This window comes from Etheostoma spectabile, chromosome 21 (genome assembly GCF_008692095.1).
Source record: "Etheostoma spectabile isolate EspeVRDwgs_2016 chromosome 21, UIUC_Espe_1.0, whole genome shotgun sequence".
Taxonomy (NCBI): domain Eukaryota; kingdom Metazoa; phylum Chordata; class Actinopteri; order Perciformes; family Percidae; genus Etheostoma; species Etheostoma spectabile.
The window spans coordinates 21,771,864-21,787,396 of NC_045753.1; the positions used below are offsets into that span (position 1 = coordinate 21,771,864).

A 15,533-nucleotide genomic window follows, 5' to 3' on the forward strand; every position below is an offset into this window, starting at 1 on the left:
GTGTGTGTGTGTGTGTGTGTAATCTTAAAAAACAAAAGTGAGAGAAACACTGTAATTATGGAAACATCATTATCACCTGTTATCAGTAACTTCTCGTTCAGTGGTGATCACTCTAAGCATCCTCTGTCTGTTCCTGTGCCTGTACCTGATCTGCAGCTGGATGGCCACACTGCTACCAGAGGCCGGCCCACACACTGAAGAGAAGCACAGAAAGAACAAATATAAATCGAGAGAATTTCAGGTTTAGTAAATTAAAAAAACTACTGTTTTTGGAGCACAGAGAAAATACATGTTGCTTTTTTGACCATACTACACATGGTGGCACGGCCTGAATTGGTTTATAGATGTACACTGAAAATCAGCAAAGGTAAGTGCTGCAGTGGTCGACTGAGTCAAACAGTGGTCTGGCCTGTAAGAGCACATCTTAGCTGATGCAACATCTAGCACATCTGTGTGCTACTGTGCTCACAAAAATGAACACATGGGAATTCATCTGGTGGCTCACACGTCCTTAAGAAACATCCTGAGGCCCATCCAGGGGTTTTCAAGGATCAACGCATTGGCTGCTAGATAGGTGGACTGGCCAGACATGGATGCAGTTTTAGAGTCTGCAGTGAGGCATACCAAATGTCTGTGAATTGTGACATACTGTACCCGTTTTCCCTCACCTTCTGCCTCCTGTTCATTGACTCCAAACTGGAAGGTGATCTCTGTATCTAGGTCCACGTTCCCCACCTCTCTGGTCCCTTTGTGTCCTGCTTCCCTCTCTCCTTTCATACGTCTGGACCAAAGAAAACATCAGTCCAGTGAAGTGTATTCATGTGCCAATTAGGCCACTCAATGAAGAATTTAAGAATGTCAGTATTCAAGGTTTATACAGCGCATCTCTTACAGTGACCGGGGCAGCAGTAATGTGACAGTACAATGGGTGGCTATGGTCCTGTTCTCAATGATCTGTTCAAACTCTTGGTGCAACCTATTAGGGCTTGCTATTACCACCTGGGGGACAAAACACACACAGGTAATAAGATCAGATGAGTGACATGCATTATAAAAACTACTGGTAATCAATATAAAAATCTAAAAAACGTTGAAACACAACACAACACATCTTACTGTCCCTCCAGTGCGATCAGCGAGTCTCCCCAGCTCATCCAGCCTGCAGTCTGTTCCTTCTATGGACAGCACAGACACTGTAACACTAATGATAGAAGAAGATCTCAGTATGAACTTCATTACAGCACAACACCAGATCAGCCTAGACCTCTTATTAGTACTCATATCAGCATTAGCACTCGTCTTATAGTCATTTTTGTCGGCGGAGCAACAGTGGTTTAAGTATGTAAATGCATGTAAATAGTCTGTTTAGCAGTTCCTTTCTTGACATTGATAAGGAGATGTGTACCAACCCCTGATTGGCAGCATATTCCCCCAGCTCCTGGTAGTAGATGGTGGATGAGAGTAGGGTGCGAGCATCAATATCCTCTTCCTCTAGATTCCCCAAATCTGTGTTGGCCTTTCCATCTGTACAGATAATCACCTTCGAGATCAGCAGGAATTGCAGGTCAGGATTGTATTTTTTTTTTTTTTTTTAGAAAATAGAGAGAAGAGAAATTGACATATGGTTGCTTTTAGAATTTTTTTGTACAAGCTTTGCTAAATCTATGCAGTGCTGTGAAATGATTATTCACTACATGCCACATGTATAATGTACTACATGGGCTAAAACGTACGCATATGGTATAGTCGTCTTAATAAGACCAAACCTACCTTGGACCCCGGCTGTCTGGAGGCTATTGCAATCGTCAGGAGAGCAGCTGGGCCAAGAGCTGTGGTCCCACCTACAGTTAATCTTTCAAAAAGAGGAAAATCAAAAAGCACATCTATTATTTGAGGATAAAGTTACTTCTTTGTAATCAAAGACAAAAAAATGTAATGTACTCAAATTACTGTTTTTTTTTCTTACCCCATGACTTGTCTCTGTAAGTAGTCCTTGGTCTGTGAGAGTGGAGGTGGAGTGGGGAAACTGGCTGCAGCCTCTTTCAGAAAGTCCCTGTCAGTTAACTCGGAACCGCTTAGGGTATGTGACGTGAAATGCTCATTTCCATGCATTGTCACCTGGTAACAAAAACATTAGGAGATGAAGAAAAGCAGCAGTAAATTACTTATCATTTTTGTGCTCACTCAAATAGCTATATGAGAAAATAGTAAGCTAGGGAGAAAAATCCAATATAAGTCAGACACAAACTTAAGAAAAGGAAATCAGTAACAGAATTAGAAAAGAAAATGTCTATATAAATATATTGTGAACATTAAATGAACTTTTTTTCAATGTATGTACCTGATAGTTGAAGGTGATGAGTCCCACTCGCTTGTCAGGTTGTTGTTCACTTAGTCTCTGAACACACTGCAACACGGCTTCCTGGACGAACTGGTAGGAAGACAAGGATTTCTTATCACCAACAACATCTTGATGTCATCTTTGGCCATCTGCTATTGTTGTGGTACTATCTGTTTTTTTTGTCAATTTATGATGTGTTGCATTACTTAGAGAGTTTGCCCTCTTTTAAATGCACTCTAACTGGAACTACAGTATGTTTAGATTCACATAGTGTTCACTTATCAGTCTTACAAAGTTAAAAATGAGGAAAGAAAACTCACTTCAAGACGAGATCTGTGGACAACCTGCTCTCCCTCTGACCTCTTAAAACAGCAGAGATTGATCATTTGAAACACCACAGGTTGTATTTGTGAAAGCCAGTAAACAGATCAGCGTCAGGTTGTGTGCTTTTACCTCAGAGGTTGTGCTCATAGAGCCTGAGATGTCGATGCAGAAGAGCAACAGAGCGTCAGCAGCACACTGAGGCTTTTCATTAGGAAAGAGCAGAAAGAGGTCATCCTGGTGACGACACTGTGGTATACTGGGAGTGCTGGTCGGCCCCCAGGGCTGACAGAAGTAACAGTCCTCAACCTGCAGTTCATGATAAGAAGAGAGCATACTGAGAAACATTACCAACACAAACTGAGTCCCCTCTGCAGCCTGTATCAATCAATCCAAACCCAGTCATCCATTGTTCTATTATGTTATGAACAAGAATGCTTACACTTGTCATTCTCTGTATTTTCCTAGTAATGATTACACAGAGATTTACAGTTATTATTCACATTTGAAATCAATGCCTCTTAATTGTGATGCTAATACTACTTAAAATAAAGATGGAATGAAATACCACATTGACATAGCAAGACTCCAGCACAGAGCCACACTGTGAGCAGGGGGTGGGCTCTCCTTGTATGGTCTGCACTGGAAATATAAAAACATCATGGTCACCATAAGCCAACAGGACTGAAAATCTAACTAGATGGGCAATAATTAAGGTTTTATGGTGATGAGAAATGTTTACTGACTTTCCTCTGAGAGTAATTTTCCTAAACTGACAAGGAGCACATTAGGATTCCCGGGCAGAGGCCCCTGATCTGTTGATCCTGAGTAAGGAGCAGCAAGAGCATTAAACACAAGCGCTGGTGGTGTAAAAACATTTGTGATAAGAAGTTGTTCTTTTGACAGTGTGACAGAGACTGTTGGCAATTACCTTGACTAGAAGATAAGTTAAGTGACGTGTTTGACAGTAATTGGTTGGATGATGAGTTAGATAAGAAGGGCGAGGGCAACAGCACCAGGTACTCTGGCATTGACTTCAGGAATGGAGGTCTCGGAGGAAGAGGTGGGACTGACGCTTGAAAGCAGAAAAGAATAAGGATGAGCTGTATATGCCTTAATACTGTCAAATTTAAAAAATTAATGCAAATAGAGAAAAAAAGTTGTGCGTTTACCTGATGTCTGGGCCGACACACTGCTAGTGTCAGCTGGCAGCTTCACCTCGCACCCCGTGCCTTCTGGTGTGGTGTACGAGTAGTTTGGGTCCCAGGGATGGGCATTTAAATCACACTCATCTTTCGGGAGGTCATAGGTACATGTCTGACTGTTGGTGTTGGAGGAATGGAGTGGCTGGCTGTAAGGATGGGACTGGCTGCGTGTTTCAGGTCTCATGTGTGGTGGAAGAAGAGCTGGAAGATAGCGGCAGGGTGTTAAAGGAACAATTTACCCAAAATGAAATCAACTGTCACTCATTCAGTAGGCTGCAGAGCAATTGAATTCCTACATAAAAGCAGTGGACCACCAAACCCAGTGATTTACCACCTGCAGCTCAATCTCCATCTATGAATAAAACTATAGGCTTAAAAGGCTAGTTTTCCCATATTGTAAAAAAACAACAACAACATATTTTCTCTCACTTAGGATGTACCAATCCAATTAGTCGGACTGTTTCTGTAAATGAGAGCCAAACTTTCCAGATAAAATACAGGCTTTTTTTATTTAAAATACTAACTTAAATAACTAAAAGAGCAGTGGCTAACCTTTCTGTGTTTGGTAGACCTCAGTGGAGTGTGTCTCAGAGAATAACACTAATAGAGCTAACATATTTGGGTAAACACTACTACAGTGCAGAAACTAAAATTATTCAGCCATATACTGCCACATTCACAGTACCTGTTTTTCGAGGCGGTGTCTGCTGAGGAGTTATACTGCTGGAAGTAGCTGCCTCCGGTTTATTGTAAAATTCATTTTCATAGAAGACAGTGGGCTTCACTGCCTTCTTCACCTCCTTGCTCTTTTCCAACTGTTCAATAACCTTGGAGGGGAATTGGAGGGATTTCGGTGATTTGGCTTCTGCAAAGTTTGTCGAAGGAGGAAGAGGGGGAGGACAGCTAGGACGGACCCGGTTAACAGGAGGGAGAAGAGCTGAAAAGCATAGAGATAAAAATTAAATGTGCAGTGGCTGTTAATTTGAGAACAGCGTCTTGCAAGAGAAATGTGAACACCGACAAAACAACTGGTGCAGCGGCGACCTTTGTGCTGTGAAGGAAATGTGACTCAGGTGGCAGATGGCTTTTACAGAGAAAAGCAAAGTATCTGAAAGAAATGTGTCCTTTAAGATAAACAGGAGAGGTTGTGTGTGTCACTGATTGCATAATACTTAATGGTACTTAGACAACCAGTCACACAGAAAGCTGTGATGAAAGGAAAAAATCCACCTTCAGTATTTATAAATTAGCAGTTATTTGGTAATTAACTGGAATGAACTTTTTTTATTCTTCAGTTTATGACTGAATCTATAGTTTCCATAAAAGGCTTTTTGCCGTCCTGCAGAGAATAGAGTGACGTGTTGGTGTTAGTGTCTGCACAGTGAAAGCTTTGCGTCTCTTTGGTTGATTCCTTCAAACTGGTGAGTAAACAATGAAGCTATTTAAATCTGAGACTGACTGTGACTGTGACGGCAGCTGCCTCTGTTGTTTTTCACTTCCCATTCCCACTTCCCCAGTCCCTGCATTTCTCTGAAGCTTTGCAGTCATTGTCGTTCTCCACCTGTCCACCAGATGCCCTCGCAGTCTGACGTCCAAATCCTTTTGCCCACCTGTTCCCCCCCCCCCCAATCAACTTGTTTACCCGTCCCCCGTCCCATCAACCTATATGCTGCCAGCATCCCAGCCCCCTTTTTCCAAAGTCTTTCAGCTTGCTTACTGCCCTTGCTCTCCAGCCTCTTTTCCCAGAACCTGAATCTCTACCCTCCTGCACCTTTTTCCTGCCCCATTCATGTTAACATGTAAACAGTTACTTCTGTTTGGACCCGATACATTTCCCTGTAAGTTATCATCAATTATTTTCTTTTCCTTGTTGCCTTGTACACACCCCACAATAAAATCCGTTGATGTTTAAAATTCTGTCTCGTGGGAATCTCTATTGCAGCTGCATAAAAAAAACAATCTGAGTCTGGCTAGTGATCTGTGGAACAGAGAAAACCAAAGAGGAGAGTGGACCCAGAAAAGGAAGTTAATTTTTAAAATAGTATTAGTGTTATAAATTTGGATTTTTCTTTGATGTCTGGAAGTGTTTAAAAATAAATCACCTGAGCGTTTAATGACGTTGGATCCGGGGGCGTCTTTCGGACTCACCGATGGCGGCGCGTACACAAATCCACAAGCGAATTCCATAATGACTCCACCTGCCTGTGAGAGTGAGGACCTATTAACACATGACGCAAGATACATTAATGTTTCTACCACATAAAAAGAAAACCTAATTGCAGTCCAATCTAAGGTAATTACAGTGGCCTAGGCTACAATGTTGTTCTTGGGAGCATGTCATCCAGTTCCTGATGTTGACACGCTTTTAAGAAACGCTACAGAAAAAAAAGAAAAAGAAAAAAAAAGAAATATAAATATATATATATATACATACATATAATACTGAATCCACAGCAGCCAACGTGTAAACCTTTTGAACCTGCGACATAAACTGAACACATCCCCTCAAAATAAGCAAGACGTGGCCTACTTACGTGCGGAGTCCTTCAAGTGCTGTCAGTCGCCTACTTTACAGCCATAAACGTGAAACCTTCCCAGGTCTCACAAATGTTTCAACTAACTGTGTGACGTATTGTTATTCAACATTTGCGACATCTTGTCCAGCAGGTTTCTCTCCTAAAGAGTCGGGGGTGATACCGCGGTGTGTTGCCGGGGCATTTATTGCGTATTGCCTAACTCAAGTTAAACATTTCATGAACCTAAATAAAAATGGACGGAAGGCGATGTATTGAGAAACAGGGCAATAAAATGTCGAAGGTCAAGAGGATTAATGTGCCTTTCAAAGTAAAAGAATACCCTGGCCTACACAGAGTCTCCTGACATATTCTTTCATATAGACTACACAGATTTTGGTTGTGAACTATAATGTAACAATAATATAAGATAAAATAATTGTATTTGTTTCATGGAATACCAAGACTTCTGTGTACTGGAGACTGATGTATTTCAGTGTCTTACTATAGGCCTCTGTTTAAATGATCTTACTGCAAAAAAAACAAAAACAATAAACAAACAAAAAACATTATATACAATTGAAATATTTGAAATTTATTTCAAAATGGTGGCACGTGATCACACACATATTTTTTGCTTTTTGTTTTTTGTTATTTTGTCTTTTGTGTTTGCCTTGAATTATGAAAAAGAGTCGACAGCCATGAGACAGGCCATACTTCCCCATTTTTGCCACAAGCATGCTAACACACAAACTAACTTTAACCTGCTGGTGGATGTAAAGTCCTTGGATCACCAGAGTCTTTGGGGTTCATCCTCGGTGCACCATGCATGACTGGTCAAAATTTCATAGCAATAAATTTGATAGTTGTTAAGATAATTCAGTCTGGACCGAAGTGGTGGACCAACCAACTGACCAACATTGTCATCCATAGACCCAGCTGGCATGGCAACAAAACGTCAACAAAATGGTTTAGAGGCAAAACAATTACACATTTCGAAAATCCGATCCCCCAGTCAAAGTAACTTCTATGTGCTTCTACGTAATGCGTATTAAGTAAACATTAACCTTGTGTGCTCCCATCATTGTAAACCTGTGCCTGGGTAAAGCTCATGTAACAGCTTTCTTCATTACAGTGACCTAAGGACATAATGGCAGTGAATAAATATCCTCTTGTGTTCTTTTTTTGTTTCGTTTCAACGTGCACACATGCATGCAAACAAACAGACGCAATCACGCATGTACACATACAGCTCCTGCACAAACAGTACATTTAGTCTTAGTCTAGATTAGTTCCTTCATTTTGCGGAATTAGCCTACTCAAACCAAAGTAGGTTAGAATATTAAGGTCAACTAATTTTTATATTCATAAAACACTTGGGAACAGAGTATATCTGACATTAACTCAGAATCTGTGACAACGTATAATAATAATAATAATAATAATAATAATAATAATAATAATAATAATGATAATAATCATTATTATTACTGTTGTTTGTTTTTTTGGAAGATTAGAAAACTAACTTTCTGTGAGAAACAGGTTTGGGACATTGCATATTAGACAGGGGAAAGTCACTCTGTAACGTCAACATAATTTGCTGGGTAGAAGCCCTCCTTCCCTCCGCTCAGGACTCCTCGACACCAGCCCTGGTCGTCCTCCTCCTCCACCTTCAGGAACACTTCACCTGTTAACACAGCAAAAAAAAAGTCTGTTCATCAGCATTGTTTTAATGAAGAGTAAGTTGTGTGTCATGAAACACAGAGTGCGTCAGTGAGTTTCCTTAATTTACAACCAACCAATCTTATGGGAGTTTTCTAACTCACCACTTTACGTATTACTTTGACACTTTGACTGTTCTGTAGTTTAACCAAAGTAGCACAATGGACATTAAAGCCATTGCAAAAATACCACAAAATCTTGTTCCTATTACACCCCCACAAACTCTTCTAAAATAAAAAGTCTCTGCAATTTCCCATCTTTTTATTTTTGTATAAGTTAAGAATTCTAATAAGTTTTTTTTTTTTTGCCCTGATTGACCGTGATGGTTGCTCTTTGCTAAGCTCACCTAAGCCTGACTCAGTTGCCCAGATATCTGGCTACAAAACGTACAGAAGCCTTGCAAATGGTTCTTTCATGTTTTGTACTATTTGTTAAAATTTCAGTGCTTTATCAACCAGAATAAGAAGAGATAAATGCAATTTCAAAACATCTCTCTTTAAAAGGGCAACTACTGTTTTTTTCAACCTGTGTTTTTGTGTCTAAGTGCCTGATGCAAACAACAATCTTTGATAGTATTAAGCGAGATTGCTATGTTGAAAAAAAACATGTTGGCTCTATACACGCTAAAAGAATTGCTTTTTTAAATGGATTCTGGTGGGTTTAGCGCTAGCAACTTCATCTCTATATCTGGTTAAACAGAAAGGCCTCAAAGAGGTTTTGAAGGTCTATCTCTAAAGGGATCCTTTCCATGATGTTGTCAGACAGAATATTAATCTGAGCCTTTCAGTGGCAAAACAAGTACTTTTGTCAAGATAAATACGAGCTGGAAAGTTGCCCTATTGACTAACGTTGTAGCTTGTTTTGCCGCTGCCGACTGCAGCGATCTTAATACTGGACAAATGTCAAAGATTGTTGTTCCCATCAGGCACTTACACACTAAACCATAGGAAAATAGGGTGCAGGTTGAAAAAAGTGGTAGTTACCCTTTAAGCAAGTTTTGTCTTCTTCGCAGGATGTGAATGATATTTTAGCCACAAAACTAAAGTTTAGAGCTGTTTAATTGTACAATCTGTACTTATAAATATGAATTAAACATATTTTTTCACACTTTCAGCTCCGGCATAATTTCAGAGGGATGGGATGCATTTCTTGTCTTCCCACTCAGATTTATACTGATACAAAGGTTGTAATAATGTATGAAACTCTTATCTATTGTAGCTTTCAAACATTGAGAACAACACTTCTGTCTATATCCTTTGATTGTCCTCACATCACACTTCATGTGTCACCTGCTTTAAAGGACAGCTCATCGGCCTCCTCTCCCACGTAGTCGTACAAAGCTCGCACCTTCACACCCCCAATCATCACACTAACAAGGGAAGATGTGCATGTTTGAACAGTCAGAAAAAACATAAATATGTGACTTGGAATAAAAATGTACATTGTTCTTTATGAAAAAAAAAAAAAGTTAATCCTCTTAAATTGAAAGAACTTCACTGGGAAACTTACGGTTGGCCCTCTTTTCTTTTCTGGTCTCTCTTTTTTCTATTTAGTTTTTTTACTGGTGGGACCCATTCCTGATGAAAGAATTAGTGACGTTTGTGTTCAAATATATTTACACTTTGGTCGAGTAAAACCGCTACAATACATCAACATTCCCACAAAAAGGTATTGTTAATGTGAGTTTGAGACAGTGTGTGAGACCATGAATTTCTTTATCTGAGGTAAGAACAAAAAAACATCAACACAACAAGGTTTTCACACAAAAACAATACTCCTTTTAGAAAATATAGCTACCTTTAGTCATGATGTTTCTAATGTAAGAAAAAGTAGTCTTTTGTCATTCTAAATACTGTAAAAACATATTGTACTTACGTATATAATTATTGTAATTTGGTTGTCCTGGGAGTGCATGTACTGTATTTTTCCCCTCTGTGTATTGTGAGAGAAACTTTGTAACATACTTCAATCTTTGGCCAGTCGGTGGGCATGCCAGGACCATGGTTGTTCTTCCACCATTTAATATCATCTTGCTCACTGATGGACATCAGCGTGTTGTAGAGCTCACTGTAGACCACCTTCACACTGACAAGAGGACACAGTTAACACACAGAAACACTTGCTCTGCATCAACCCCTGACACACTAAACTCACACCCGGTCTGATGGCTGCCCACCTCTCATTGTTGGTGATGTCAAGATGTCTGTGGATGGAGAGGAAAGTCTGCTTCAGAAAGCTGATCCTCTTCCTCTCCTCTTCCTGTGACAGTTCAAAAATGGCTTCCATCTCCTCCATGTAGCGAGGTGTGTAGGATGTCACGTCCTCCAGAATTTTCTCGTAGCGGTCTCTGCTCTGCAGACGAAAGGAAAAAAGCAAAAGTTGCTCTGTGAGGACTCAGAACATCAACGTTGTTTCTTTAATGGAGGACAATCTAAAATCTATAAATCATCTGGTGCTTTTTGCCGTTCCCATGCAGGGTTCCATAAACACTGAGCAGTGTAACAATAACACATCTCCATACAAGGGAAATACTTCGAACAAAAGTTTGAGGCTGGGGCTCGTGCTAAGAGATCACGGCATGCAGCAGGCAAACTAAATTTTCCTGGTATGCAACATGTTTAACTGTGTGGCATGAATCAGGGGCTGTGAATTTAAATGTAGCTGTGTGTAGTGTGTTAAGATCCCTGCTCACTTTTTCTTTCTCCTCTGTGATCTTCTCTCTGGCTTCCGTGATTTTCTGCTTTTTCTCTGGACTCATCTCAGTGTTTCCATTTGCTTGTTTCTCTTTGTCGAGGGCTGTTTGCTCCCTCTGACAGCACTTGTGATATGCAACTCGGGCCTTCTCCAGCTGTTGAATACACATTTGCACACATGCACATCGTTAATTTAAAGGAAAAGTTTGACATTTTGGAAATTTGCTTAAATTAGCTTAAAGTTAAATATGAAGCTGTGGCTAGGAGATGGGTAGCTTAGCTTAACACAAAGACTGGAAACAGCTAGCCTGGCTCTGTATAAAGTTAAAAAAAAGATATCATCTGCCTACCAGCACCTCTCAACTCAGTAATCGAAACGTGATATCTTATTTGTTTGCATGTTCATTTGTTGGACGTTCACACAGAAGTCCTGGCAACTTATTTAAAGGCACAGTTTTATTGTTTAATATTTTCATATGTTTACAGTATTTAGCACCTCGACCTGCTTTGTAAACCAAACAAAAATACATGGAAATTCCACTTTTTTACATTATGGGACAGTTAAAGTTGTAAAGTTTAGATTTAGTTGGTTTTAATTGATTGCTAACATGTATTTTTTTCATGACTAGAAAAGTGTATGCATAACTTAAAGGAACAATTTGATAATTTGGGAAATACATTTAATACAGTTTGTTAACTTAGCTTTACAGGGGGCTTCTGTGGTGGACTATTTCTTGGACAAGTCAAGAAATAATCCGTTACCAAACACCCACAAAACCATGATGTGTCGATTTACACTTTTGCTTTTGTCTGTATTAACCAAACAAGATAAAACGTGTTAATTAGTAAGCTTTAGACGTTCTAGTAGGGCAGAGCAGTGACCGAAAAAAGGGCAGCGCCAGACTAGCTGTTTATACTAAGTGTAGCTAATTGTCTCCTGGCTATAGCTTCATGTTAAGGCTCTGACCCACAAACCCGACGGCCGACCTTCAGTAGAAAAGGCAGTCGGACTGACTCACCAACGTGTCACGTTTACAACTGGGCATGATGGTGGCTCATTCGGAATACAATCTTGTATTGTACAAAGACAGTTCACCGAAACGTGTTTCTGAAAACATTTTAAGCAAGAACCACGCTTAAATTTTAGCACGCCACCAATCACACTGGTCACTGAGTCCGACTGCCCGCCTTCCCATTCAACATGTCAGTTCGGCCAAAATAAAAGTCGACGGACCCTCCAACGGACAACAGCACGGAACACACCGAACAGACTCGAGTCACTGACCTCGCCAGTCTGTCTGACAGACGATTATCGGGTTGGTGCGTCAGGGCCTTTAATTGTAAAAGTGGTAAAATGGTAAAGTGGTAAATATCTTTTCATCTAACCCTTGGCAAGAAAGCAAAAAAGTGTTTTTTCCAAAATGTCGAACTATTCCTTTAAAGCATACTTAAAAACTGTTGTTGTGCATTTTGAAACCTTTGAAATAGTAGTTTGACAAAAAAAAAGAAAAAATGTTTTATTGGTACTTCAAGGTTCACTTGCTAGCATAATTCTGAGCTTTTACCCGCAGATGGAGTTGCCAATTAATGCAGTTCGCAAACTCCATTTGCTAATATAGACAATGAGATGCAGTTGTGGACAAAAAAGTGGAGTAAAGATTTAGTGTTGAACTTCCATTGCTACATATGACCACCATGACAAGCATGTGCAGACACACACCTTCATCGTCTTTTTGGACCAGGGTTTCTGTGCACGAGAAAAACTTGTGTTGTTGTCGTGACTCTCCCTGAACCCACAGAAAAGTTTCTTTGGAAATGTCTCTTTCTGCCAGGTCTTCACCCGGGTCCTTTCCTCCACCATGAGTGACTGGGAGATAGAGGAGTGGAGGGCGGACAAACGCTCGGTAGAGGTGAAGAAACATTGCCACGCTCTCATGAGGGAGCCGTAAAGTGGCCCTGGGCAAGGAGAAAAAAAGACAGACTGAGGAATGAAATAACAGAGCACAGCGGTGAGTCATGGAAGCAATAGAGAAATAATGACCCTCATTTGTAAATTTTCAAGCACAGATGCAGCCATTTAATAAGAATCAAGAGGTAATTTTAACTTGATGAAAGCTGAGATGATAAAAAAAAAGGCATGGGAATGCATGTTCTCAGTTTTTAGGCTCCCCATAATGCAGCTTCCCATACTTACGAGAATCCACTATAGTCTTCCACTTGCTGCTCCACTGGCTGAGCTGCTGGGCGTACTGTTTTTCTACTTTTGCTCTCTCCATGAAGCAGGCCACAATGTCGTTGCAGGCCTGGAAGGACTGTTCAGTTCGGTGCACTGTACGCACATAATTCCCCGGCTGGGAGGAGGAAAGGTGTTGATGAAATGTAAGAATCACAAGCCTGCAGAACTCAAGTTGTCCATTCATAAACACACATTAGTACTGTTTTGGGTTAACTAGCTATGCCTAGTATTGTAGTACTTAGATTGGTTATAAATATAATCCTCACCATCCAGAAGCTCTGTTTCTTTGCATCCTGAGCTGGCTCGTTGGGAAGGCTCGCCATTTTTGGGAACGTGTCTGTATCAGAATGCAAGAGATAGCTGTTTGTGTTATACAAGAGAGTTGCTCGACTGGTTGGGATGCAAAACGAGCAAGGAAAGAGAGCTTTTATTGGCAGACAGGTGACATTGATTATCCTGTAACAGGTTGGACGTCTACAGAATGTAATGTGCATACAGCAGGGTGACTTCCTCATGAACTGAGCAGTTCCCCCAAGTCTGATTGGAAATAATTGGCGGCTGAGACCTTGCAGTGTGTGTGTGTGTGTGTTGCTGAGCTTATTGCCATAACAACTTTGACAATTCTGACGAGGTGATATTTACACTGTACAGTGCTTGGATACATCCAAGAAGCCCCCTGCGTAAGGGGAGGAGGAGAGTGGGGGGTTCATGCAGTGGCAGACTGGAATCCACAGGGGTGGGATCTGCCGGTAGGGATAGAACAGCTGCTCCGGCATTCTTCCTGTTGCCTTCCCAAAATAAACAGCAGGGAAAGGTCATCTTTCCCTTCACTCTGACTAATACAAGGCCCATTAGAACCAACTGTCTCCCACTCTGCCATTCGATTTGGAGATCATGACCACAAGTGCAAGATTTCTGTTCTGGCAGACAAACGAGAATGCAGGATTTAAAAGGAATAACGCGTCCAGATGACAGATATTTTTGCACAGCATGTGAAACAAAGCACAAGTGTCACATACATTGGAGGGAGATTGAAAAAAAACAAGGGAGATGCATGCACAAACACGCAAAGGATGGAGTCACATTCGGGCCTATTTCTGTCTTGGTAACATGTTGCCACATTGCTGGCTGAGAAAGTGACTAACCACACCTCATCACAAGACTGAGCATGACGGAGAGTCAGGCTCATCTAGGACTTTCTTTCCCTCAGCTTGCTGGTGTTGATGCGTATATTGTCATGCTTTTTAATCATACTTTTTCACTATGAGCTCCTGCAAGTGGAAACATGGTGGGGAGTTTATGAAGTCTCAACTTAAATTTCACTTTATTGACTTTCTCTGATTCTTTTCTTGCTCATGCAGAGGAAAGGAAGACGTTTGAAATTCAACAGATCATCCTCTCATTTTATCACACAGAAACATTCATATCAAATCAATGCTAAAAAAAACTCCATCCAGAAGTAAAAAAGAATCAAGAAGTGGCAACAAAGCAGTCATGCCTGGGAGCACTTACATTTCTCTCTGAATCACCAGTGATTACTCAAGTGACCACTTGTTACTGTAGTTCAAGGGCTGCTGAGGATTTTCTCTCCATTTCTCTGTCCGTCTCCCCCTTTCCGAGTGTGCCTCTCCTCCTCTAACACATGCTTCTCTCCCTCTCTCACTGACCCAATTTTCCCTTGGCACTTAAAGTTACACACACACGTTGATCTGAAAGTGGGCGTGAGACACAGAGACAATGCAAGCAAAAAACTAACTTAAACAAATCAGAGCGTTTGCATGGTAATCACTCTGCTGATAATTGGCTTCAAGACAAACAAAGAGGGAGGAAGAAACTTACCTTTCTTGCTTTCCTCCCCCGTCAGCTGTGGTATTCTAGTACACACTCATGAACTCTTCCAGCTCTGTTCCCTACTTTAACCCCATGTTTGCTTTTTTTAACTCACTGGCTTTACTCCCTGTCAGGCTGTTCAGCTCTTTGACAAGCACCCTCTCACTTTCTCTCAACAAAAACAGCTGGAAGAATCCCCCTCCTTCTCTCTCTCCTTGCCCGTCCCTCCGTTTCTCTCAATATGGTGCTAATGAGATGCTGAACCTTCATTTTGAATGTTTGCTGGTCACAGAAACGTGTCAGTGTGGCACAGAGTCATGTGAGCTTATTAGTGAGTGTGTGTGACAGCAGGGGGAGTGTGGGTGTCCCAGGAACTGCCACATTAGCCCTGTGCCCCTTTGTGACCTGCCTTTCTCCCTGTGGTCGGGCCTAGAAAAAGAGCATGTCAGAGAGAGAACAGTATGCAGCGTGTTTCTGTTTACTTATTGTCTGATTTTTGGATACTTTGCCAGAAGTTAACAGAGGACACCAGAGTTACAGTTCACTTATTGCTGTCTATATCTGGTTTATATATCTCAGTTGTTTTGCAATAAATGCAACCAGGGTATGTGGTCCTGTAGGCTCTATGATGACAGAAATTGGAACAAGTTGCCTTTACATGTTCAAATTAAA

The 15,533-nt window shown here is 40.9% G+C and overlaps 2 protein-coding genes across 5 annotated transcripts in view; both read right to left on the bottom strand.

Annotated features, from left to right (window-relative positions):
• Window positions 1-6,505, bottom strand: part of LOC116670993 (circularly permutated Ras protein 1) — an 8,525-nt gene extending 2,020 nt beyond the window's left edge. Inside the window, exons 1-17 of one of the 3 annotated variants that reach the window (XM_032501809.1) lie at window positions 6,400-6,505; window positions 5,970-6,085; window positions 4,553-4,804; window positions 3,835-4,068; window positions 3,594-3,731; window positions 3,409-3,486; window positions 3,231-3,304; window positions 2,795-2,971; window positions 2,662-2,703; window positions 2,342-2,431; window positions 1,967-2,118; window positions 1,771-1,852; window positions 1,410-1,540; window positions 1,117-1,201; window positions 893-999; window positions 669-781; window positions 77-194 (exon numbers count right to left, since the gene is read on the bottom strand). In XM_032501809.1, the coding sequence (XP_032357700.1) occupies window positions 77-194; window positions 669-781; window positions 893-999; window positions 1,117-1,201; window positions 1,410-1,540; window positions 1,771-1,852; window positions 1,967-2,118; window positions 2,342-2,431; window positions 2,662-2,703; window positions 2,795-2,971; window positions 3,231-3,304; window positions 3,409-3,486; window positions 3,594-3,731; window positions 3,835-4,068; window positions 4,553-4,804; window positions 5,970-6,054 (1,958 nt within the window). In that variant the 5' untranslated portion in view covers window positions 6,055-6,085; window positions 6,400-6,505. Of the gene's footprint in view, window positions 1-76; window positions 195-668; window positions 782-892; window positions 1,000-1,116; window positions 1,202-1,409; window positions 1,541-1,770; window positions 1,853-1,966; window positions 2,119-2,341; window positions 2,432-2,661; window positions 2,704-2,794; window positions 2,972-3,230; window positions 3,305-3,408; window positions 3,487-3,593; window positions 3,738-3,834; window positions 4,069-4,552; window positions 4,805-5,969; window positions 6,086-6,399 lie in introns of all 3 variants that reach the window. The other 2 variants (XM_032501808.1, XM_032501807.1) reach the window with 2 other exon arrangements.
• Window positions 6,506-7,350: 845 nt separating this feature from the next.
• Window positions 7,351-15,114, bottom strand: LOC116670994 (protein kinase C and casein kinase II substrate protein 3). Of its 2 annotated transcripts, XM_032501810.1 has the most exons (11): window positions 14,871-15,078; window positions 14,544-14,740; window positions 13,298-13,368; window positions 12,990-13,146; window positions 12,516-12,751; window positions 10,795-10,950; window positions 10,279-10,454; window positions 10,067-10,187; window positions 9,612-9,679; window positions 9,392-9,471; window positions 7,351-8,067 (listed from the first exon to the last, which is right to left on the bottom strand). In XM_032501810.1, exons 3-11 carry the CDS (start codon window positions 13,352-13,354, stop codon window positions 7,955-7,957), a joined length of 1,164 nt encoding a protein of 387 aa, XP_032357701.1. In that variant the 5' UTR covers window positions 13,355-13,368; window positions 14,544-14,740; window positions 14,871-15,078; the 3' UTR covers window positions 7,351-7,954. The 2 variants fall into 2 exon arrangements, with proteins under 2 accessions (XP_032357701.1, XP_032357702.1); XM_032501811.1 differs by lacking the exon at window positions 14,544-14,740 and having other exon boundaries at window positions 14,871-15,114.
• Between the last annotated feature and the right edge of the window lie 419 nt (window positions 15,115-15,533).